Source organism: Carcharhinus amblyrhynchos, chromosome 21 (genome assembly GCF_965287045.1).
Source record: "Carcharhinus amblyrhynchos chromosome 21, sCarAmb.v2.hapA, whole genome shotgun sequence".
Classification (NCBI taxonomy): Eukaryota; Metazoa; Chordata; class Chondrichthyes; order Carcharhiniformes; family Carcharhinidae; genus Carcharhinus; species Carcharhinus amblyrhynchos.
This window is the reverse complement of record NC_137344.1, coordinates 19,199,911-19,226,154: the sequence shown is the minus strand read 5'-3', so window position 1 is coordinate 19,226,154 and position 26,244 is coordinate 19,199,911. Positions and strand designations below refer to the sequence as shown.

Genomic DNA, 26,244 nt, shown 5'->3' with positions numbered 1-26,244 from the left:
CTGCACACATACTCCAGTTGCAATTTTCATGCAGTTGTATTAAATTTGACACTAAATTAAATGTGTAAAACTTAAGATACAGTTCAGGAGGAATTTCAGGTAAATAGGAATTTGGGAGAAGTCAATAGTATTGCAATCATTAAAAGACAAACGTGTAATGAGAGCATCAAATAATTATGAATAAAGATGGTCACGTACATTCAGAGAGATCCTCAAGGCCCTTATTACATCATCCAGATATTTCTTAAATAGTTCCAGGGTTTTTACTTCCCACTATTCTGGAAGCCAATCTTATGTGGTGGTCACTGTTTTGAAAAGAAAATGTTCTGTTCATCAATTCTAGTCTACATTTTACTATTTTGAACCTGTGACATTTGACGTTTTTGCATTTTAAAATGTTTCAAACTTAACTTTTCCATATATTAATTTAATGTTGCCCTGAGGCTATCTGCAAAATTAAAATGGAAATAAATTCTCACTGCTTAGTCAATCTTTACATGTTGAAAGTAACTTTTTTTCTTGAAGTTTTCAAATTTACAAAGGAAATATCTGGATGCTGTAATAAGAGCCTTGAGGATCTCTCTCAAAGCACGTGGCATCTTCATTCATAATTATTTGATGTTCTCATTACTTGCCTGTCTTTGAATGATATCAGCCTACTGTCTGATATTTCTTTACAATGCTATTACTGAACTCCTGATACAATAAATCAGTTGAATTTTAAAAGAGCTTAGTGTGCATTTAAGAAAGAGAACCTTTTCAGGCTTGACCATGTTTGTTTCCATATATATGCAGTGTCAAGCATGCTCCAGTTTCTTCCCACACTCCAAAAGTGTGCAGGTTAGGTAGGCCATGCTAAATTGCTCCTTAGTGCCAAGGTACTAGCAGGGTAAATAATTGGGGTTATGGGGATAAGGCCTAGGTTGGATTGTGGGCAATGCAGGATTCATGAGCCGATTGGCCTCAATCTGCACTGATAGGGACTCTATGATTCTATGAGATGTGATTCCATGATTGGTCAAGATTTGCTGAACAATCCTGATTATGCTAGGAATTATACTAGCGACCAGTTTCAGTTGGGCTTGCAGCGTGGTTCACTTACACATGTTGGAAGCTACATATATTCATGCATAGGGTCCTGTCTTTTGCAGACCGAAGGCATACATCCATACATTGCGCCTTTTTGAACTGAACAAAAGCTTGGTGGTGGCCATTCCCTGGTTCAGTCCCCAAGGCAATGCCTGGACAAGTCAACCTGCCTGGTTTGAATTTGAACAAAAGCTTGGCGGGTAACTTTCCTGGTAAATTTTACATGGCAGCACCTCTACCAATGAGAGTCCACTTGCCAACCAATGGGCACTTTTGTCTGCTGCAGAACAAACTGTTGTTCCTTTACAGTTGGTATTCTTGAGTCTGTCCTGATAAGTGCAAAACAGGAAATGTCAACAGCACTGTGACTCTACATTCTGCATCCTCTCCTTTCCTTCTCTATGCATGGTATGCTTTTTATAGTGCACAAGAAACCATCATTTTCACTATATACTAATACATGTGACAATAATAAAGCAAAAAGCAAGTTTTTTTTCAGAAATACTCAATTATATTCTTCAAACTCTCCAAGTAAAAAATTAATAAAAAGCTTGTGCTTGTATAACTGTATAAAATCATTCAGCACAGATTACGCAGCTAAAATAACTTATTTATATAGTGCTTTTTGCAATCTTGTAATGTTTCCACAATTAAAGTATTTTTGAGGTGTAGTCACTTAATTTATAGGAAACATAGATGTCAATTTATGCGCAGTAAGGTGCCACAAATGATGAGAGGGCAACTAGATTGGTTATTTCTGATGTTGTTTGAGGGCTAAATGCTGGTCAGGATATTTGGAGAATGTACTTGCCCTTGTTCATAGTGTGCCACTGAATCATTTGCGTTTGCCTGATGGGGATGGCCAAGCCTAACGTTTCTCCAAAAGTACTGCACAGGACTGCCAACCTTGACTTGTGCGCTGAAGTCTCTGGAATGGGACTTGAGCGTACAACCTCTGAGTCAGTTGATGAGAATTCTAAGCTAGATTTGTGATTTGAAATAAGTACTTATTGCAAGCAGCTGTTATAAAAACTGGTGATTAATATATCAATTCTGGTTAGTTAGCCAACTACCATAAAACAAAAATACTGCTACAGCTGTAGTTTCCAGGATAAAATGAACATGGTTATCTGAACTTTTTTGGTCAGAAAGCAAAAAAATTTGTATCTGCAGATTTTTTTGAACTATAAATTCAAGCTAGTTTATATGCCCACTGCATAATGAATTTGCTCTACATTTAGAGTTGAAATGATTACAGCTGGGAAAACAACTGCTTCCTAGTTAGTCCAATTCCAGGCTATATTCTTCACAGGCTTAAACTCAGCGTATGGTCAAGGAATCAAAAGTAATTGATTGTCCTTAAATTAAGTGTTCATGAGGCCAAAAATATGATGATTATGATCCAATCAAAATAATGCAAGTTCATGTGAATCAAAGGGTTTCCGTGGTATAAATGCTGCACCTTTGCTGAAACAATATGAGTTCTAGATAGAACTGTGCGAATATGGTGGATGATTAGTCTGGGACAATGTATGTAGATAGTTTGAGTCATATTGCGATCAAAAAGGAGGGGATATTGGGGTTCTTGAGAAACATTAAGGCAGACATGTCCCCAGGGACTGATGGGAAAAATCCCAGAATACTGAAAGAACCAAGAGAGGAAATTGCTGGGGCCATGAGACCAATCTTTGTATCCTCACTGGCTACAGAGGAGTATACCAAGGATTGGAGAATAGCCAATGTTCCATTGTTTAAGAAGGGTAGCAAGGATAATACGGGTAATTACAGACCGGCGAGCCTGACATCAGTGGTAGGGAAATGAGACCAGATGATTCTTTGAGACAGAATTTGCTCCCACTTGGGAATAACTGGACGTATTAGCAAGAGGCAACGTGGTTTCTGAAGGGGAGGTCGTGCTTCACTGACTTGATTGAGCTTTTTGAGGAAGTGACAAAGATGATTGAGGGTAGGGCAGTGGATGTTGTCTACATGGATTTCAGTAAGATCTTTGACAAGGTCCCTCATGGCAGACTGGTACAGAAGGTGAAGTTGCTTGGGATCAGAGGTGAGCTGTCAAGATGGATCAGAACCGGCTCGATCATAGAAGACAGAGGGTAGTAGTGGAAGAGTGTGTTTCTGAACGGAGGGCTGTGACTAGTGGCAATCGTCAGGGATGGGACCGTTGTTGTTTGTAATATGTATAAATGATTTGGAAGAAAATGTAACTGGTTTGATCAGTAAGTTTGCGGATGACACAAGGATTGGTGGATTTGCGGATAGCAATGAGGACCATCAGAGGATACAGCAGGACATAGATCGGTTGGAGACTTGGGCAGAGAGATGGCAGATAGAGTTTAATCTGGACAAATGTGAGGTAATGTATTTTGGAAGGCCTAATACAGATGGGAAATATACAGTAAATGGCAGAACCCTTGAGGGTATTGATAGACAAAGGAATCTGGGTGTACAGGTACACAGATTACTGAAAATGGCAATGCAGTGGAGAAGGTAGTCAAAAAGACGTATGGCATGCTTGCCTTCACTGGCTGGGGAATTGAGTTTAAAAATTTCAAGTCATGTTGCAGCTTTATACAACCTTAGTTAGGCCGCACTTGGAATATAGTGTTCAATTCTGGTCGCCACACAACCAGAAGCATGTGGAGGCTTTGGAGAGGATACAAAAAAAAATTACCAGGACATTACCTGGTATGGAGGGCATTAGCTATGAGGAGAGATTGGAGAGACTTGATAAAGGTCTACAAGATTATGAGGCATGGACAGAGTGGATAGTCAAATCTTTTTCCCAGAATGGAAGCGTCAATTACTAGGGGGCATAGGGTTTAAGGTGCGAGGGACAAGGTTTAAAGGAGATGTACGAGACAAGCTTTTTATTACAGAGGGTGGTAGGTGCCTGGAACTGCTGGGGGAGGTAATGGAAGCAGATGCAATAGTGACTTCTAAGGGGGTGTCTAGACAAATACACGAGTAGGACGGGAATAGAGGGATATGGTCCCTGGAAGGGTGGGGGTTTTAGTTCAGTTGGTGCAGGCTTGGAGGACTGAAGGGCCCGTTCCTATGCTGTAATTTTTTTGTCCTCTGTTCTTTGTATGTAGAAACTGCACTATGGGGATTCTATAATGGGGATTCTATAATAGGGATGAGACATCTGAAATAAGAGAGTCTACTAGTTTTCGTGTCCTGGGCTTTGATGTAGGCCTTTAAAGTAGAGTGATTGCATTGTGAAGCCTGCTATTGTGGGCTGAAGAAGAGATGCACCATTCACCAATGCAAACAGGGAATATTCAAATAGTAAGTTTTTTGAATGAGGTTTGACATTTAAAAGCAGATGTTAGTTTTAAAAGACCATACATATCTAAGTACAGAAATAAATTCAATAATTTTTCATAGTTTAACAATTATTGGACAGAATGTACTCATGAGTTTTATACTCATTAATCAATACTGCCTTATTATTTCCACAGATCTACAAGGCAGTTCTTTAGCAGTAATGCTGGAAAGTTTAGGCACAACGCTAGGAAATTGTTGCACTTTAAAGACAGAACTTGCAATTTCTTAATTCTTTGTAAGTGTTGGACCATCCCAAAATGCTTTAGAACCACTGAAATGCTTTTGAAGTGTTGTCACTGTTGTGATGTGCAGGAAAAGGGCAACCAATTTATGCACAGTGCTACACTCCCCATAGTGACAGATTTAGAAAAGAGATATAAATTTCCAGGATTGTGCGCACCAATTTCACTTCTGTTGTAACAAACCAAAAATTATATTAAAACATATCATATTAGATAACTAACACACTGAACTATAGAAAAGCTATTCTCAATTGAACTCTTTAGCAAAACTGAGAACCTAATGCCTTATTAAAATTCCCACAGTGCAGAAAGAGGCCATCCGGCCCATCGGTTCTGCACCAATTCTCCAAAAGAGTACCCCACCCATGCCCTCCCCTCCACCCTATGCGTGTAATCCCATACATTCACCATACTTAATCCACCTAATCTGCACATCTTTGCACTGTGGGAGGAAACCAGACCCTGGTAGAACATGCAAATTCCATATGGTCTCATTTATACACTACAGCAAAGCACTTTCTGTCAACTTCTTGATCTTTAAATCTTGGTACACTTCATCTCTTTGAAAAGTCTTGCCACCATTCTGCTTGGTGGTTAACCTAAAAAGTTATTTTCTGTTGCGTGGCATAGCAACACCTACTTTTGATCATTTTAAATTCTCTGTCACACACACACACACACACACCCCCCCCACCCCCTTTGTGATAACGAGGTCAAATGTGCTTGTCTCTGGATTGACTACAATGAAAGCCATAGCCTTTTCTTGCTGCTATTTTCTGTTTGGCTCTTTGAGCCTGCTGTGCCACTCAACATGATTGTGGCTGAGCCTCTATTTCAACACCATACCTTTCCTCCTCAAATATATAGTGATTTGACCCCCACAGATTTACCACCCTTGAGTGAAGGGGTTTCTTTTCATCTCAGTCCTAAGTGGCCTACCCTGTATTCTGAGACTGTGACCTCTTATTCTAGAACTCCAGTCAGTGGAAACAACATCCCAGTATCAAATCTGTCCAGCACTGTCAGAATTTTACGTTTCAATAAGATCCTCCCTCATCCTTCTAAATTCCAGTGAATACGGCCCAGCTGACTTTTTTTTTCATATTTAAAAATTTCTTAGATAATGAGACCAAAACTGTGCTCTCACCAAGGCCACATCTCCCTCTCCAAATGACTCAATTTTACCTTGAATTAAAGGGGGCAGCTTAAAACATCTTATAAAGTTCAGTGGTTATTAAAACTGCAGTGTGATAATGACCAGATAATCTGTCTGTGATGTTTGCTGATGGATAACTACCTTGCTGCTCTTCAAAATAGTACCTTGGAATCTTTTAAGTCCATCTTACGGGGCAGAGACACGACATGACAGTGCGGTGCTTTTTCAGTACTGCACAGGTGTATCAGAGCAGTTCTCTCTCAGTACTGCACTGCTGTATCAGTGCAGGTTTTGTGCTCCAGTCCCTGGAATCTGCAGCCTTTGCCTTTGGCTTGAGTTTACAAGCTATGATATCACCTATTCCACAGATTTGCAAATTAAAACATTGCTTTCTCTTTTACAATGAATTCTTCATTTGTACAGTTTTGTAACATTGGTTTAACTGAGTACCATATTCCAGAATAAGTTTTAGAAATGAATGTTATATATGCTCTATTCAGCAACATCATCCACTGCAGTTCTTGTTCATTATTTGCTCTATATAACTGTCAACTGATTCTTGTGGACAAAATCCACAACAAGCTACAGCTTTGTTCTAAAAGTACTGATTTTTTTTCATTTAATATCCTATTCAAAGTGTAAGTTACATTGTAAACTTCTGAATGCTGCATTGAGAAGTAGCTTATTGGAATACCAATTTCAGCAGCATCTCTGTTTCAAACACTGAATATATGTTTTAACCAGAAGAGTAAATTTGAAGAACTAACACATGAGCAGTGCTCTAAATGACCGATAAAAATCATCCAAAAGTAAGTCCTATTTCACTTGTGTTAGAAGCAAGATAATACAGTACTAGGTATGCTGGAAACCTGCAATTGTGAACTTTTGGAAGCACTTAGCAGGTCAGGGAGCATCTATGAACGAAGGAAGGAACTCAAATTCTGATGAAAGGCCATCGACTCGATGTTAGCTGTACCTCAGTAGGGAGCAGTTGTGCCTTTTGATGTGCTTCAGTCTTTCAGTTGAGTCTTAATGATCAGTGTAGCAAAAAAGTCCTGTGAATTTTCAGTCTGTTTTGTATTGTTAGGTTAATACCCATGGTTATTAAAACAAAAAAAAGTCTGTTCAGTCGGCAAGTTACCTGGAAGGGACTCCACAATGCGCAAGTTTTTATAGTCCTCACAGTCAGCAATTGAAGTAATATTTGGATAATCACCCAGAGGCCATTAAAGTGAATCTGAAGCATTCTTTTTCATTGTTGACCTTTGTACAACTTAGATCTGTGACAATATGGCTGGGTGCATTAAACCAAACAAGTGTCTGGTGTACCAACTAGAGATTAATGTTGGCAAGTGCGAGGTGGTCCACTTTAGTAGGAATAATGGTAGGAAGGACTATTACTTACGGGGCGAAAAACTGCAGCAGGTGACGGTGCAGAGGGACCTCGGGGTCCTTGTGCATGAGTCGCAAAAACCCAGCCAGCAGGTGGTCAGGAAGGCTAATGGGATGCTGGCCTTCATAGCGAGGGGGATTGAATATAAAAGTAGGGAGGACTTGCTGCAGGTGTATAGGGCATTGGTGAGGCCGCAGCTAGAGTACTGTGTGCAGTTTTGGTCGCCGCACTTGCGCAAGGATATTTTGGCCTTGGAGGGAGTGCAGAGGAGGTTTACTAGGCTGATGCCAGAGTTGAGGGGGTTGAGCTATGAGGAGAGGCTGAATAAACTAGGCTTGTACTGGTTAGAGTTTAGAAGAATGAGGGGAGATCTCATTGAGACGTATAAGATGATGAATGGGATGGATAGAATAGAGGTGGAGAGACTCTTCCTGCTCAGAAAGGACAGTAGGACTAGGGGGCACAGCCTCAAGATAAGGGGGAGGGGGGGCGGTTTAGAACGGAGTTGAGGAGGAACTTCTTCACTCAAAGGGTGGCGAATCTCTGGAATCCTCTGCCCGTTGAAGTGGTGGAGGCTGCCTCGCTAAATACTTCTAAGACGTGGGTTGATGGGTTTTTGATAAGCGAGGGGATTAAGGGTTATGGGGAGAGGGCGGGAATGTGGAACTGAACCACGACAAATCAGCCATGATCTTATTGAATGGCGGGGCAGGCTCGAAGGGCTAGATGGCCTACCCCTGCTCCTATTTCTTATGTACCTGGATTTTTAGAAGACATTTGACAAGGTGCTGCACAAAAGGCTGCTGCATCAGATAAAGATGCACAGTCTTAACGGGTAATGTATTAGCACACATAGAGCATTGGTTAACTAACAGAAAGCAGAGTGGGGATAAATGAGTGCTTTTCTGGTTGGCGTTCAGTGTTTGGATCACAGTTATTTGCAATTAGATGATTTGGAGTTGGGGATCAAGTGTAGTGTGTCAAAGTTTGCAGATGACACTAAGATGAGTGGTAGAGCAAAGTGTGCAAAGGACACAAAGTCTGCAAAGGGATATGGATAGTTTAAATGAGGTGGGCAAGGGTCTGGCAAATGGAGTACCTTTGGTAGGAATAATAGCAAAATGGACTATTATTTAAATGGTGAAAAAATGCAGCTTGCTGGTATGCAGAGGGACCTGGGTACCCTTGTGCATAAATCACAAAAAATTGGTTTATAGGTGCAGCAAGTAATTAAGAGGACAAGTGGAATTTTGCACTTCATTGCTCAAGGGATAGAAGTTAAAAACGAGGAGGTTATGTTGCAGCTGTATAAGGTGCTGGTGGGGCCACACCTGGAGTTGTGTATAGTTTTGGCCTCCTTACTGGAGCGAGTAGACGAGGACCTGGCAGATGGAGTACAATGTTAGCAAGTGTGAGGTTATCAACTTTGGCAGGAATAATAGTAGGAGGGATTACTATTTAAAGGGCGAAAAGCTGCAGCATGCTGCGGTGCAGAGGGACTTGGGGGTCCTTGTGCATGAGTCGCAAAAACCTAGTCTGCAGGTGCAGCAGGTGATCAAGAAGGCAAATGGGATGCTGGCCTTTATAGCGAGGGGGATAGAATATAAAAGCAGGGAGGTCTTGCTGCAACTGTACAGGGCATTGGTGAGGCTGCAGCTGGAGTACTGTGTGCAGTTTTGGTCGCCGCACTTGCACAAGGATATTTTGGCCTTGGAGGGAGTGCAGAGGAGGTTTACTAGGCTGATACCGGCGATGAGGGGGTTAGACTATGAAGAGAGACTAAATAGACTGGGTCTGTACTCGTTGGAGTTTAGAGGGATGAGGGGGGGATCTTATAGAGACATATAAGATAATGAAAGGGATGGATAGGGTAGAGGGAGAGAGATTCTTCCCGCTCAGAAAGGACAGCAGGACTAGAGGGCACAGCCTCAAGATAAGTGGGGGGGGGGGGGGGGGGGGGGGGGGGCAGTTTAGATCGGAGTTGAGGAGGAACGTCTTCACTCAAAGGGTGGTGAATCTCTGGAATTCTCTGCCCGTTGAAGTGGTGGAGGTTACCTTGCTAAATATATTTAAGACACGGGTAGATAGGTTTTTGACAGACAAGGGAATTATGGGGAAGTGGGAAAGTGGAACTGAGCCACTTCAGATCAGCCATGATCTTATTGAATGGCGGGGCAGGCTCGAAGGGCTAGATGGCCTACTCCTGCTCCTACTTATGTTATGTTCTTATGTTCTTAAAGGATTTACTGGCATGGGAGGGGGTGCAGAGGAGATTCAGTAGGTTGATTCTGGAGTTGACAGGGTTGGTTAATGAGGGCAGACTGCGTAAACATGGACTATACTCATTGGAATTCAGAAGAACGAGGGTGGAATCTTGGAGAAACATATAAAATTATGAAGGGAATAGATTAGAAGCAAGAAGGTTGTTTCCACTAGCGGGTGAAACTAAAACTAGGGGGCATAGCTTCAAAATAAGGGGGAGCAGATTTAGAACTGAGTTGAGGAGGAACTTCAACCAAAGGGTTGTGAAGCTATGGGATTCCCTACCCAGCAAAGCAGTTGAGGCTACCTCATTGAATGTTTTTAAGGCAAAACTGGATTGATGTTTGAACAGTAAAGGAGTTAAGGATTATGGTGAGTGAGCGGGTAATTGGAGCTGAGTCTACGAAAAATCAGCTTTGGCCGCCTCCTGCTCCTAGCTCTTATGTTCAATCTAAAAACAATTAATTGACAATTGATTTTGATGACTAATATTTTTCTGTCCTGAAGATTCCAAATTTGTTTCTTGCATGAGCATTAATTTTCACTGATAATTTTGTGTATATCATTTTTTTTAACCTATAAACATATGTAATTTATTTTGTTTCAAAAATGTTGGACTCCCAGTCTTCTGTTTGTATATTTTAAAATAAATTTGTTAAGCAAAACATTTGAGTCTATTCTGCAAAGATTGATTTGGGTAAATTATTTTTAATGGGTGTGCTCAAACTGAGTTTCATTTTTTTGCTTTTAAACATGATGAAACAATTTATAGGATCTTTAATGTAGTAAAACAGACTTGCCCAACCATTTGGAGGGGGGGGTGTGGTTTTGGACATTTGCATATTTTCTGTCTTGGGCCTGATGAGCACATCTCAGAATTGTGAAGTTTGGTGCAACAATAAACTGAAATGCAAAAAAAAGTTGCAACTTGAGGAGAAACAGTTGCTGAACAAGAGTAAAAAGTTTATTAGTCACAAGTAGGCTTACATGAACAATGCAATAAAATTACTGTGAAAGTACAGCAACATCATAGGAGCACCTTATTAAAAAAGAGTAAGTTATAAAAATCCGCAGTGTGAGATCAGTGTATATGGATGGGTGAGTGGACGTGGGTGTGTGTATATGTGGTGGTGGCGAGAGTGAGTGAGAAAACTGAGACTGGTGTAAGGCAGTCTCACTCATCTCTACACAGCCAGTGTTATCCATGCACACTGTCCTTGTTATACTCACTCCCACACAAACCCACCTCGAGCTACAGGCGACTTTGTCCTCCTAATTCCATATTTGATCTCGTCCTCCCCCACCCTGTGAGAAGAAAATTGAGACTGCCTCAACTCTGAAAAACCAAGAGCTGTTTCATTTTCTCACGGGCAAACACATGTTCTTTTGCATGCGCTCTTGCGTGCTGTCATGCGCACATGCTCGCTTGCTCACATGTGTGCGCACACCCCCTGTTAATACCTTTTGACCCACCACTTCCCTGAGCAGCAGGGGCTAAGGAGGTCATCACTTCCAAGTCTGCCTGCCACCTCCAACCCATCCACTTCTAATGAACTTGTCTTTCTCTATAGTTCTAGCCAAAATTCCAGAGATATTCAAAACTTACTGATGACATTCCAAACTTACTGATGACATTCCATTCATTCAATCAGAGGCTGATTTCACCTGACATTGGTTAAAGCCAATGCACAGAGAAACCAAGGACTTTTTCAATTTCTTTCAAGGAAGCTTTGAAGTTGAACTGTTACCTACACTTGGTGGGCATGATGGGCAACTAAAAATTGTCTGACATGCCACATCAGGCCTGTGGGTTGTGCTTTGGACACACCTGTAATAAAATGTTCCAAGCAGGCATACAAGTCTATTTGCAGAAGAATGATGCACACTTTGAACACTTGAGCTGTTTTGTACTTGTGTTTCTGAATATGCAAACAATGAGTACCATAATAATTAGCACTATCTGTATAGCTAGCTTTCCTATCCAAGTTTATCTGATGGTGTACTAATTGACATTTTGCTTTTTCTTCCAGGGTGAATCTGTGAAATATTTCTTGGACAATTTGGAAAGATTAGGGGATCCGGTAAGTAACTCATCATTTAATGCAGAATCCACAGTCTTAAAAATGCAATTTTGCTGGGGTAAATTTGACTTGACTGAGTAAAACCTGCATTTTGTTGTTTTTCAGACTGTGATTAGCAATAGAAACTCATTATACATTTAGTTAGAGGGAATAGAAGTTTATAGTATGGGATTAACGATTTAAATCTTAATGGTTGTAAATAGAAATGCAGGAAAATATAATATTTTCAAATTCAGTTAAACTCTTTGTTAAATAAGAACTCATTTATCCAAATGTGTTTTTTTGGAGAGGGTCTTTATTTGCTTTAGATTATTTTTGTATAAATGTCAACCAGTGTAGGCATCTGTAATGCTGACATGTTAGGATAACAGCATTTATTGCTGTCAACCAGTAGAGTGACAATAAATTTCCTATTTCTTGGAGTAAGTCACACATTTTAAATTAGTAGTAGCATGATGTTCATGTGTTTCTTTGGATCCATTAATGAGTTGCCTGGTGTGTTCAGGATATTTTGTTCCACTTTAGATTTCCCCCATGCCATGCATCATTTTCTGCTACAAGCAGTATGCCATTGATTCACAGTTCTCTGGTTGTGCTATTTGTAGTAGTTTTTTTTTGTTTTTTATTAGTGAATTTATACAGGGAAGTTTAAGTCAATCCATTGGATAAATAAATCTAGAATTTTTTTCTTGTATTCTCAGATTTTGTGTCTTTATTGTTTCCTATTTTGTGCTCAACGTTACCTGGAACTATCTAGCTAAGGGAAGAAACTTGTATATGTAACTGGTATGAGTTTGCTTCCTCGTTGCAACTCCAGTTTATTATAAGTACAATCCGCAAATGTACTTTAAGAAAACAGGCAATTGTACTTTCAACCATTGTGGTAAGAAATGTACTATGGTTTTCCAGTTCTAGTAACTCTTTAAATGTGACACACTGGTATTCTGAAGCATTTTATATACTTAATTGTTATAACCTGATTTTGACAAGATTATATAGTCTACTCAAAATAGCTGATATTGGATTTATTTTGCTTAGAGATACATTTCCTGACATCGGTGCTGAATTTATTACACAAACTTCCAGGAAAAAAATTGGAGTCAAAAACTTTGGAATCTTTTCAGAGAACATTGGACTGTGCTGAGTTGATGAAATAGATGACTTATATCTATCTAAATAAACTCAACTATTAAGCTCTCCCATTCCCTTTCTCACGTGTGCACTGTTGCACGTTCTGATTTTGTGTGAAAGAAATCAGCATAAATCCAAATTTACCCACACTGCTAGTTTGAGTATAGAGTCTTACTATATATACACAGACACCATAACCCCCTCTACTTGACTGATGCTGCACATCATCCCTCGGCTGGGCCCTCAACAGTGCAGCATTCCCATTCAGTACTGCATAGAATTGTCAACCTATGCCAAAACAATGTGCTCAAGTGTTTGGATTGGGACTTGAACGCACAATTGGATGCATTAACAAGAACGTTGCCATCAAACTAAGACTGACAACTAAAGAAATTATTGGAGCCAGTTATTAATGCTGATTACTAATCAGCCTTTTGTCAAGCCATATGAGGTCTCTCTATTTAAACTAATCTTCAAGAGGCAGAACGAATTTTCAATGATAACCAATTTTTAAGCTAAAAGATTTTGGATTGTGAGATCCCAGCCAGCACTTAAACAGTTTTTAATTGAACTTCAAGCCACTCCCTTACATCAGATACTGGATTGAACTTTAAACAAAAAGCCTGTTAGCCTAAATTTTGTTAAATCTACGAATATTAAGAATCCCTTAAATTGTTTAAAAGATTTCTTTTAGTTTTTTATTTGAATATGACAATGTATCGGTAAATATTTTATGATTGTACAAAAACGTTTGTCTGTATTTTTATCTGTAGTTTGCAAAGAGTAATCAGAGCTCATTTCAAAGGATAGTGTTGAGTCTTCAGCTCCTGAAGTTGTCTTCTCAAATTCTGCATTGTATTTTAAATAACTGTTAGTTTTGCCTATCTAATTGAGCTCTGCCTCATTTGTAGTGCGTGGTGATCTTGTTGTTAAAAACTGAGATGTACCACATTAATAAAATAAAATTGAATGTTCAGAATTAATTATTTTATTTCAAACTGAGCTAAATCAGAATATTAGAGAGAATTGTAGTGTAAACTCAAACTTGGGATGCACAAAAAATAATCGCATCTATCTTTTCAGAGCAGGAAATCTCCCATGTAGCTCCAATACTGTCCCAACCTTTTTATACCCTTTCAGTTTTCCACTTCCTGTGTTAAAAACATTTCCTGGTAGTAGTTTCATGACAGTACATTTGCAGGTCGGAATTGATTTTTGTATCAGTTTCTTAACACCATTGCTGTTTTTCTCAATCTTGTGTACTCTTTTGTGGCAACATTTTATTACTTTCGCTTTTGTACCTGATCTGATGTGACATTTTGTGTTTCTCGTAGATTGGCATGTTAGGCGAATTGTTTACCTAAGATTTGCAGTTTTGTTTGTTATCTACATTATAGTTACCAATTCTTTTTCTGTGACAGTGCCCCTTAGTGCACAAATGCTGATTTTGCTGGATAGTTATCTTTGTCTGAGTTTGCTATGCCATGTCAATGGAATTGATATAAATCTGAAATATTTTTAATTTGATTTGGCATTTTTGAAGGAAATTTCATAATTAATATATTCCTTAATAAATTGTAATATTTACCCAATATAAAGAAAGGCATGCATTAATATAATGCGTTTCATAACCTTGAAACATCTCAAAGCATTTTACTTTGGACCTGATTTGTATAAATCTTGGTTACTTTCCTTGAGCATTGTTATCTGAACTCGGTTCTGAAGAAGACCTCAAAGATTTATATGCATTAGGCTTCAAGTTTTGATTCTCTTATCTTAATCGTGTGGTTTTGTACAAAGAGGAGTTGGAGACCATCCACATTTTATCATCCTTGTACTTAGTATTGTCCTTGAGTGTAGCTTACCTTTCTTCCCTGCTGTTACAATGTTGATTTGGTAAGTTTGGAAGTTATTTCAGTGGAATTTTCCCTTTTTGTGATCATGATTTGTGGACTATATTTCGGCCTCATGGGGGAGCTGAGGAAAGATCCTATGAAATGCCTTTATGTTTGTAGATTTTACAAAGATTGAAAGATATTTTGTAATCTTTAGTGATTCAAATTTCAAAGGCAAACTTTAAATGTAGAATAAAATATCATTACCAAAGACTTATTCCTGTTGGTGGGAAATGAATTGAACTATCAGTGGTAGCTGTGAACTAAGATATAATAATTATGATTAATCTTTACACATTTTAAAAGCTGTGTTTATGATTGTGAATATCTTGTTTATAGATTAATGGAAAACACTAAAAGAGAAATGTTTTAAACTAATTTGTCCAGCACAACTATTTCAAAGTTTAGAACTGAAGATGTAAAACTACCTGTGATGGGCTCCCAAACATCTGGGATGTAAAATAACTCAGAAGCACTTGCGTTTTACTTCTTTTACTTCTGCACTAGTCTACTACAGCGGATTGTTTATTCGCTGTTTCCCGAAATGTGTTTCACAAAGCATGTTGCCAGGGATCACCAATCTGTCGGTTAAGGAGAAAGATTGGGAATGAAGGGGCCGGTGTGGGGAAATAAATGCTTGTCAGTACTCTTGAAATTCTGCTCATTCGCATTCTGACTTGTGAATTATGTATGAATCGGTCACAAATTTCAGGCAGGGGTGACTATGCGCGATCATTACTGACTCCATACCTTCAGGTAAACCACAAATATGCAGTGAGTATTTTACTCAAATCCAGTCAAGTGAGAATTCTCTTGTGTATCTTCGTGCCTGACATGTTTTATATCCATTGAAAGAAAAAAAGACATAAGAATGTGTGCTGAATCTCACCCAAAATTTGTCAAGAAAGCAGTGCAAAAATGAGTAGGAAGCATGTGGGAAACAGGAGAAAATATTATAGAAATACAGAACAATCATCGGGCAAGAATAAAAAGCTCAACACCCAGGATGAAAGCTTCATTTCAGGTTTCTGTTCTTCCATAACTACATCATCTGGCCTTCCCACGAAAGTCTTGACCCTTCAATTGTAAACCAAGTAGTATCTTGCACCAATATTAAAGCTGTTAATGAGTAACGTCAAATTACAATATGAAAACATTTACCGCTGTTACAAAATCTATTCATAAGTAAATGTTTGGCATTAGAGTGAGAGGACATGGCCACCCACTCTTTGCCCATGCTCACTCTCTGCCTACATATAATTGTCAACAGTGGTTAACTCAAAACTGACTTTTTTGACCAAAATTTTGGGCATCTGTTTTAATAACTCCTTTTGTGGCTTGGTATCATTATTTGTTTGCTAAAGCTCCAGTGGAGCCCATTGGGGAATTAAAAGTTCAAAGTTTATTAGTATCATATGTAGGCTTACATTAGCACTGCAATGAAGTTACTGTGAAAATCCCTAGCTGCCTCACTCTGGTATCTGTTTGGATACACTGAGGGAAAATTTAGTATAGCCAATGCATCTAACCAGCACATCTTTCGGACCATGGGAGGAAACTGGAGCACCCAGAAAAAACCCACGCAGCCACAAGGAGAACGTGCAGACTCCACACAGACAGTCACTCAAGCCAGGGATTGAACCTGGATCCTGGTGCTGTGAGGCAGCAGTGCTAACTGTTATGCCACCGTGCTGCCCCTTTCACATGGTTGAAGGCTCTAAAAATGCAAGTTTTGGTCACTGGGTGGTGATTAAGAATGTTATTTCCCCAGTGCTAACAGGGGAAAACATAATATAAAACATAACAAGCTATACAGCCTAATCCCACTTTTCAGTTCTCGGTCCATAATCTAGTATATTACAGCACTTGATGTGCATGCCCCAAGAGTTTTGTAAATGTGATGAGAGTTTCTGTCTCTATCACTCTTTTCAAGCAGTGTATTCCAAACTTCCATCTGCTGGCTGAAAAAAAAATTCTCCATTTCCTGCTAATTCTTTTGCCAATTACTATAAATTTATGCCCCCTGGTTATTGACATTTCTTCCAATAGAAGTAGTTCCTTCCTGTCCATTCTGCCTAGGCCCCTTATAATTTTATACATTCAATTAAATCTCCATTTGTTCCAAAGAAAATAACCCCAACCTATCTAAACTTTTACTCAAAGTTCTCTGTTCCAGGCAGCATCTTTATAAGCAGGAGCCCTGGCTTATTTTCTATTTTCCTTTGCTTCTTAATGCTGGACACTGCAGTCAATTATACTATTGCCACTCTGGGGGATGGACCAGGAATCAAATCTTATATTTCATGTAACTTTGTGTTGCCTTTACAAGTTAAGCCATGGAGAGGAAATTGTAGGCATCAAATCAGTAATGGAATTCAAGGTGTTAATTTTGTATAACTACATGTTTTGATGCTGAAGTGTACATTGAATTTGGCTGTAGTAAAGTGATGATCTTTGTTGTCACAGCCCTTGGGCAGCCAGTTGCAAAATGTAGTTTTAGTTTTAATATTAATCGATTGTGTTTTATGATGTAGATCTCACCCAGTGTCTACCTCCTTCCACGCTAATTTAGTATGCCATTGTAACATATTGTTCTAAAGTTTAAAGTTTTAATTTATTAGTCACAGGTAAGGCTTGCATTAATACTGCGATGAAGTCGGTGTGAAATTCCCCGAGTCGCCACACTCCGGCGTCTGTTCGGGTCAATGCACCTAACCACGTCTTTCAGAATGTGGGAGGAAAGTGGAGCATTGGGAGGAAACCCATGCAGACAAGGGGAGAATACGCACACTTCACACAGACAGCGACCCAAATCAGGAATTGAACCCAGGGCACTGGTGCTGAGAGGCAGTAGTGCTAAGACTATGCTACCGTGCCGCCAAATGTTCTGCAAGTATGTTCTGTCATGCTTGATTAAACAATTTGATTTATTGTCCCGTGTACTAGCATACAGTGAAAAGATTTGTTTCTTGCGTGCAAGCAGACAAAGCATACCGTTCATAAGGAAAAGAGAGTGTGCAGAATGTAGTGTTATGGCTATAGCTAGGGTGTAGAGAAAGATCAACTTAATGTAATCTATTCAAAAGTCTATCAGCAGGGAAGAAGCTGTTCTTGAGTTGGTTGGTATGTGAACTCAGACTTTGGTATCTTTTTCCCGATGGAGGAAGGTGGAAGAGAGAATGTCCAAGGTGTGTTGGGTCCTCAATCACGCTGGTTGCTTTTCCTAGGCAGTGGGAAGTGTAGGCAGAGTCAAAGGGTGGGGGGCCGGTTTGTGTAATGGACTCGACTTCATTCACAGTCCTTTTGTAGTTTCTTGCAGTCTTGGGCAGAGCAGGAGCCATACCAAGCTGTGACACAACCAGAAGGAATGCTTTCTGTGGTGCATCTGTAAAAGTTGGTGAGGGTTGTAGCTGACATGCCAAAGTTCCTTGGTCTTCTGAGAAAGTAGAGGCATTGGTGAGCTTTCTTAACTATTGTGTCAGCACGGAGGGGACCAGGACAGGTAGGTGGTAATCTGGACATCTAAAAATGTGAAGTTCTGAACGATTTCTACTGAAATTGTGGCCTTACGCTCCACTGTAAGAAGTCTCAGGACACCAGGTTAAAGTCCAATCAATTTATTTGATGGTAAACTCACAAGCTTTCGGGGTTTGCCCTTTCGTCAGGTGAATGGAGAGTTCTGGCCTCAGAGCATATAACAGCATACAGTTTACAGATTACTGATTAGAATGTGAGTCTTTACAACTAACCTGCTATTCAAGTCTTAAAGATGCAGACTATGTGAGTGGAAAGAGCATTACGCATTGATTAAAGAGATGTGTATTGTCTCCAGACAGTACAGTAAGTGAGGCTTTGCAAACCCAGGCTAGTCATGGGGCTTACATGTCGCACTGAGTTAAGTCGAAAATTGAGGCAGTTGAAGGTGGATAGAATGGGACTCAGTTCGCAGTGGAGGTTTCGCTGGTGAACAGGGAGCTAGCTATGCCTTCGGTGATGCTGCTGGTGTCAAGCTGATAGCTGCCATTGAGTGAATTATGTGGATGGGGGTCCTGGCTACTTGGCACAGATCTTTGGTGCTCATTTTGATGAACTTAAAGTGGATGAAGTGGAGATGAGAATCCTGTCACTGGAAAGGGCAGTTTCCTCAGTGAAGGCTCACTTTCATGTCTTGGAAATCTTGTTGTCTGGTGTGAAATACGTCTTCTCCAGCCCCATCTCCACACGTAGGCCAGGGACTATCCATATGCTGGGTCTCTCGGAGAGCTGTAGCTGAGCTCCAGGCTAAATTTGAGAATTGGTTGTCATGCTTTCACAATCTTGATGTGAGGGCTGGGCCTGTCAAGTTCCGTGAAGGTTGTTGTATTTGGTTGATGGATGTCAAGCCTCTGGCTGCTTTTCTTGTCCTCAGTGTTTGTCAAGATGGGTTCAAGGTGGTTGGCCACATCGGGTCCTTGCCACCCGCTGGAACCTAAGCATTTCTTTGCAGGGGCTTTGGGATGACAACATGGTGGAGGTGCAGAGGCTGCAGGGAAATTCGGATTGGTGTTGTTTCATGATACTGTCATGACTTGGGCCTTTTCAAACTCCTGAAAGGTTCCATCATCCTTCAGCTCATCATTAATCCTAAACTTTGTTCCCTTGAGATTATAATCCTGATTTTGGTATTCTGTCTTTCATCCTGACATGGGTGTATGATGTATGAGCGCAGGCATTTGTCTCTGTTACATTGGGAAAATCAGGATTGTTTATTTTGATTTTTTTTTTGGTGGTATTCATCCACTGATTGTGCTCTGATGGTAGAATGCAGTAGGCTGCAGTTTAATCGTTTGTGGGTCTCCTTTCCGTTAGGGTGTATGTTGATTTGGTTGTATGACATGAGTTGTGCAGCATTTACCTGGTTCATTTTTTTCTTATATACAGTAATCCTTGCATTTACACTGAGGGAGTACAACTTTTGGTACGATTTATTATTTAGATGAGAAGCGCCACAGCAGGCTGGCCACAGCATGGTCTGGTATCGAGATGGTTGGTGTGGCCTTAGGTCCTTATTGTGGGTGAGGAAAATCCCTATTAGAACTATTGGGTTCTTTTGCATTTTTGTTATCTTGGTATTAGGGAATCCTTGCTTGTTTCCTGAGAGTGCACAGACATGATTCCTGGAAAAGACTGAGCTCCATTTTATGTTGTTGGCATCTCTGCTGTTAGAATGGGGGAATAATTTTACAGTGCATGTTCAGATGTAGCTGACTTATCCTTGGATGTCTAGCTTGTTAGGTTGACCTTCTATTTTGGTTCGTCTCCATGGGTGTTGACAGTGGTTGTTTGATTGCTTGGCTAATGGAATGAATGGTGGACATATTATCCAGTTGTTGGGATTACTCTGATGTGGGGAAATGGGTTGAATCTCATTGATAGTGGGGCCTAAATGGTGCTTAGTTTGCTTTGTTTATTGTATAGGAATGGTGCGAGTATTCGTGGCTTGTTGCCCCTTATTTTAGGGTATGGTTGAACAGGCAGTAGTTGCTGTGTTTATTCGGGTCAGGTGGATGGGTGAGTAGGTTGCCCTCCCCTAAGGCATCCCCTTTTGGGAGCTTCTGGAGAGCTCTGTCTCCTAAGACTTGGTTCTCTTGGGGACATAGTGTCCTGTTGGTTGCACGGTCCGTGTGAGAGTCTGGGGTCAATCCAGAATTCTTTTCCTTGGAAGATTGTGCTGTTTTGTTCCCTATCTTTCCTGTGAAGGCGTACGTGGAAAAATTACGTCTGGCGTGAATTGGATAATCCTGATACTCCTCTCTGGGGCTCCCATCCTTCATCTGGGTAGGTGGATGCTGTTGTGGGCTCTGATTTGTTAATTACTCCTAGAGGGTTTCGTTCTCTTGTCAGGAAGAGGGGGGTTACCTTGTTGATGGGTGTCTTGATGATTCTTTTTCTCCTTACTAGTGGATTTTCCTTGGTGGAAAATGGTTTGTTTTCCTGGAATGGGGACCCTGATTGGTATCTCTGAGATGACTGGAGAGAAGGGAGGTTTGTATTGTTGCAAGCTGAGGCAAGATGTAGGACTTCTTGGCTTACTGGTTTCTGTAAATGCTGACATTTCACATCCTGTGCTGATGGCAGTATCCTGAGGTTCCCCACTTTCTGGATTCCCTTTCAATGTTTGGAGATCCTGAGATGTTAGACCCAGTTGATTGTATGCAATCCCACAAAGGTATCCTGTATATTGTATAGTCCTGCCTCTGTTATCCTATGGAGGAGAGTGTACACCATGGTGCCATGTGCCCATGATTTATCCTGAGGTCCTCCGCTCTTTGTATCCTTTCTTTACCTATACGAGAGGAGACACTGACTGCAGCAATTGCAATGATTGATAACTGAAGTCATTTGTATGAATATTAGCTGATCTTTTCAGTATTATGTGGAATAATGGTCTGATGTACTGTAATAGATTTTGGGGATTTGTTGTTTTGTGGCAAATGGAAAACGCCCACGTATTTTAAATAAAAGAAAATAGCCTTGTTCTTTGTCACGTTCTGTGTAGAATCACAATTCAAAGACACATAAAATGGAAATGTGAGTGCAATTGGGGAAACTGTTTTCTTGCTGCTTCACAGTGTAATTTTTCATATTGGCTGTGAAGTCATAAACTTACCCTAGTAGCAAGTGCAGTTGTCAATTCTTGCATTTAGTTATCTCTAAGTCACATTCATGACTTGAGCACAATGTGTATGGCCAATTTTGCGCCTAGTTTTTATATTTTGCTCTCTGGATCCACCCTTTTGTGAAAAATGAAATATAGAACACATACTGTTGCTTTAAATGTGTAATCACTTCAAATGGAAGTTATTCCTCAATATAACACAGGATGAATTCCAAATACTCAAATCTATCAGTTTTGTTGAGTGAAAGTTTATGCTGTTGATTCTTGATTCATGAGAGATTATTAAACTAGCTCCAGTACTGCTTCTACAATTGTGTGCATTTATTAGATATAAAGAACATTGGTTCATAAAGGAGGAATTTTCTGCATCCAAATAAATGTTTCTTTAGTTGTATAGTATGTTAAGTCAGTTAGAAATGTTATGTTTGCTCTGCCAGTACTCTGCAGGAAGCTGTTGTCAATAAATCTCTTGTTAAAAGTACTGCGTGTATTTGCATGTGAATGAGATTCGTGTTCAGAACAACGTTTGTCCTACATTTGCTTCTGAAACAAAAGCTTAAACAAATAGTTCCTTCACTGACACAAAGATATGATACAGTTTTGAATAACAGTTTATTCTTTGCAAAGCTAAAATTGCATATTTCTCCAGGAGTCCAATGATCTTCATGGTTTGGACCAATGTCCATTTTCTTCGGCATTCTGAATTTGCCATGGTTACAAAACCATAGCTTTTGTTTCCTTGACGTTTGTACAGAAGCTTTTTTTGTATTTCTGGTGATTTGTCAATTTTAGTACAGAACTATACAGTAGAGCATTAATTTAACAGTTGGGTGATCTTGTTTTTATCTGATTACATTGTCAAGATTATCATTTGGGCAGAGTCAGAGATCTAATATTAAGAGGCAGTTTCTTCTGGCCAGAGAGCCTAGAACCACGGGTCATAGTCTCAGGATAGGGCCGAGATGGCAAATTTCTTGAGGGTTGTGAATCTTTGGAATTCTCAACTCCAGAGGATTGTGGATGCTCAGTTATTCTGTACTGTATATTCATAACTGAGATTGATAGACGTGTAGCTATTTACGGAATTAAAGGATATGGGGTAAGCGTAAAGTTAAATTGAGTTGGAAGATCAGGCACTACCATACTGAATGGCAGAGCAGTCTTAAGGGGCTATTTATTAAGATCTTTACATCAACATTGCTGTTTAGATTTAATTAATAGATCATAATGCTTTACAAGTCCATTGTCATATGCAAAATGTTGTACATACCAGGTTGCTGTTTTGGAACTGGTTATCTTTTTAAAATGGACCGCTGGGTGTGTGCCTAAATGTAGTTAAACACAGTTGTTTATGATGTGCATCTGCTATTACAAATGTGTGAACAGGAACTGATGGCTGCCTTTTACTCGACACAGTCTGTTAGAGGATGTGGGTAGGTCGCAGGATGGAGTAGAAAAGTATTGTGCAACAAATGGTCAGTTGAATGGATTTGTGTTGTCCCACTTTTTAGGTTCGTGACTTTGGTAGTGTCCAGTGAGCTATTGAGCAAAGACATTCAAACATGCACACACACACAAACATGTGGATTAAGAGTGTACCAGTTGGCCCCTTGAGCTTGCTGCGCCATTTGATAAGATCATGTCTGATCTGATTGTGGTCTGTACTTTCCTGTCGAACCTGATACCCTCTGACTCCCATGTCAATCAAGAATCTATCTAATTCGGTTTTAAAAATATTCAATGGCCTCCACTGTTCTCTTGGGAAGGGAATTCCACAGATTAATGACCCTTGAAAACAAAATTCTCCTCATGTCCATCTTAAATGGAAGACCCCTTATTTTTGAACTGGTGTCCCCAGTTCTATTCTCTGCCAAAAGGGGAAACAACTTCTCAGCATCAACCCTGTCAGGTTCCCTCCAGATCTTGCATGTTTCAATAAGATCACCTCGTAATAGCTTTAACTTCCAATGTACGCAGGCCTGACCTGTCTAACCATTCCTTGTAAGATGACACTGTCATCCTAGGATTCAGTTGAGTGAACCTCCTCTGAATTGCTAATGCAGTTCTATCTTTTGGTGACCAAAATTCTATACAGTACTCCAGAAGCGGTCTCACCAAAAGCCCTGTATAGCTGCAGTAAAACTTTCCTACGTGCGTATTCCATTCGTCTTGCAGCATAAGAACTAGGACCAGGTGTAGGCAATTCAGTCCCTCGAGCCTGCTCTACTACTCAATAGGATCATGACTGATCTTGTCATAGAATCCCTACAGTGTTGAAGGAGACCATTTGGCCCATTTGAGTTTACACCGACTCTCCAACAGAGCATCTCACCCAGGTCCACTCCCATCTTAACCCCGTAAAACCACCCCCCTGCCTGGCTAATTCCCCTAACCTACATATCTTCAGACACTAGGGCAATTTAACATGGCAGTCCGCCTAACTGCCATATCTTTGGACTGTGGGAAGAAACCAGTGCACCCAGACGAAACCCATACAGACATGGCGAATGTGCAAACTCCACAAAGACAGTGCACACCACTGTGTCACCATGCCACCCCTAACCTGCACATCCTGTCTCAATCTCAACTTCCTGCCTGTTCTCCATTACCCTTCAACCCATTAATTAAAAATCTGTTTTTCTCCTCAAATTTACTCAAATGTCCTGGCATCCACTGCACTGAGGTAGAGAATTCTATAGATTCACTGCCCTTTGACAGAAGTAGTTTCTTCTCATCTCTGTTTTAAATCTGCTCCCCTTATTCTAAAACCATGATCACCTCTTCTAGACTGCCCCACAAGAGAAAGCATCCGCTCTGTGTCTACTTTGTCACACACTACTGTGTCTACTCAAAATTGGTCCATTTGTCCCTACTCTCTTCCTGTTAGTTAACCAATCTCTATCCAAGCCCTCGTTCGTAAGGAAGATAAGTGACCTAGACCTTGTGCTTTATTCTTGCATGTAATGGTTAAGTCCTGATCTGCTAATGTTAAAAGCATTGTTTAGAAAGATATTATGTGTCATGCACTTTTTCACTACCATCATGAACCAGTCTAGTAGCCAGCTGATGCTCTAATTCAGTGGGACACATTTTAACAAGGAGGACCAAGTTGCAAATTTTACATTATAGCAAGCAAGATAGATTATTATCTCATTTATTTTTGCTGCATTGTTGGCACAAATACTGCATCGTTTCTAATTTGTTCACTGTTAAAAGTTTATAAATTTGACCACTTCAGTCAATGCATTTCCCATCTATAAATCTATGAGTGTCATGCTGTATACTCATTTTCCACAGCAGAAAGATGAATCCTATTAGATTCAAACTTAATTTTTAATCCTGAGTCAAGCACTCAACACTGACCAACCTGACCTTCAACACCAGTGAATAAAAAGAAAACACTTGCATGAATACAGAAGCACAATGGATTGGTTTGAAGCCCAAACTAAACTTCTGTATGATGGTTGAGCATGTTACAGTGCTGAAATACTAAACCAAAGGTTTATCTTGGTTTATGCTGGATTCACTTACCCCAATCATGGTAACAGGTGCTACAATTGGTCTCAGGAGCCCAGGTTAGGGAGAAGAAAATTGGGCAAGGTTACTGCTTCTGATTGCTTTCCATTGAACCCTTCTATTCATGCATAATCAATGATTATTGCTCGAAGTATCAAAGTACTTTCAGTACTGTGTAACCATATGCCAACAAGAGTCAGTGCCTTCAGAAACGGAGAGAATTGGCAAAGTAAAACAGTAACGTGAAGGTCAACAAATCATGTTTTGTCTATCAGTCATTTCAGCTGCACGTTTTTGTTGGCAACATACACAAGGACAACTAATTATTTTCTACCAGCTGTTCCAGAAATTGGCTGGGGGAAGATACAAACTCAGCTGTCTCACCTCTGCCCTATTTCAGTCAATTTTTAATTTTTCGTAGTCATTGATCCGAGCAGCAAATTTAAAGAAATGCCATAAAATGCCATTTGCTATTGTGGAATGGGATATTGATGAAAGGCATCAACCTGAAAAGTTAACACTACCTGCCATGCGCCATTGATGCTGCTCAGTGCTTCCAGCAGTTCTTTTATTAGTTTAAATTTTTAAACTTTAATAGTTTGCTTGCCTGGAAAGATGTTGCATGAGCTTGTCTTGCAAATCATGTTTGTCAACTAGAAGAAACTGCTTCATTTCTGTTTACAGATCGGAAGTTGCACTGTTTATGGGACACATTAGGTTTGTGCCCTTAATTCCTCTGAAGAGCTTAAAGTACAGTTGGTCGTCCACCTTCTCAGTTGTAGGTAATGATGAAAAGAAAACTCCATTGCAAAGGAAATGAACCAATTTCAGGAGTTCAGAATTAATAGTATGTGTGTAGTAAGCAGGATGGAGGCTTCTTTAAGAACTGTGAACAGTTATAATGGCGGTCACATTTTGAAGTGGGATTGATTTGCTTTGGACTCCAGACATGTCGTTGCTTCAGAATTTGGAAATTATTTGCTTCTCCTTTCCACCTAATGATTGCATGCCACATACATGGTTGAGGAAATGGGAATTCAACCTGGTCCCAGACCTCTTGCCAGTCAATTAGATGTATCAGAATAGCCCAGGTTGAATTTTCTGTGCAGTTTCTCTCCTATAGTACGGTTTCCTAACAGCCTGGCTAAAATTCGTAATTGTCGGCTACTAACTGAGGCGCTATATATTATTAATCCAAGATCTGAGTGCCAGCACTGAACTACCCAAATTAATTCATTTGAAATCTTGTAGTCAGTTTAAAAAGATTGCTGCTGCTTTATATTGAGTATAAATTTTGCCAGGCATGTAATAGGGTGGAATTTGGGTTGCCATGCCAATAAGTCGTCTCACAACACCGGGTTAAAGTCCAACCAGTTTATTTGATAGTAAACCCACAAGCTTTTGGAAATGCTGTTCCTTCATCAGGTGTGTGGAAGGTTCTGATCAGAGAAGGGCATATAAAGGTGCACACAG

At 40.0% G+C, this 26,244-nt stretch overlaps 1 protein-coding gene across 2 annotated transcripts in view; it reads left to right on the top strand.

Annotated features, from left to right (window-relative positions):
* Nucleotides 1–26,244, top strand: part of gna13a (guanine nucleotide binding protein (G protein), alpha 13a) — a 464,418-nt gene that overhangs the window by 27,014 nt on the left and 411,160 nt on the right. For both annotated transcript variants that reach the window (XR_013889186.1, XM_080209573.1), the window contains exon 2: nt 11,521–11,571. Coding sequence is in view for 1 of the 2 variants with exons in the window: in XM_080209573.1 (XP_080065699.1) it covers nt 11,521–11,571 (51 nt within the window). In the remaining variant the exon portion in view is untranslated. The remainder of the gene's footprint in view (nt 1–11,520; nt 11,572–26,244) is intronic.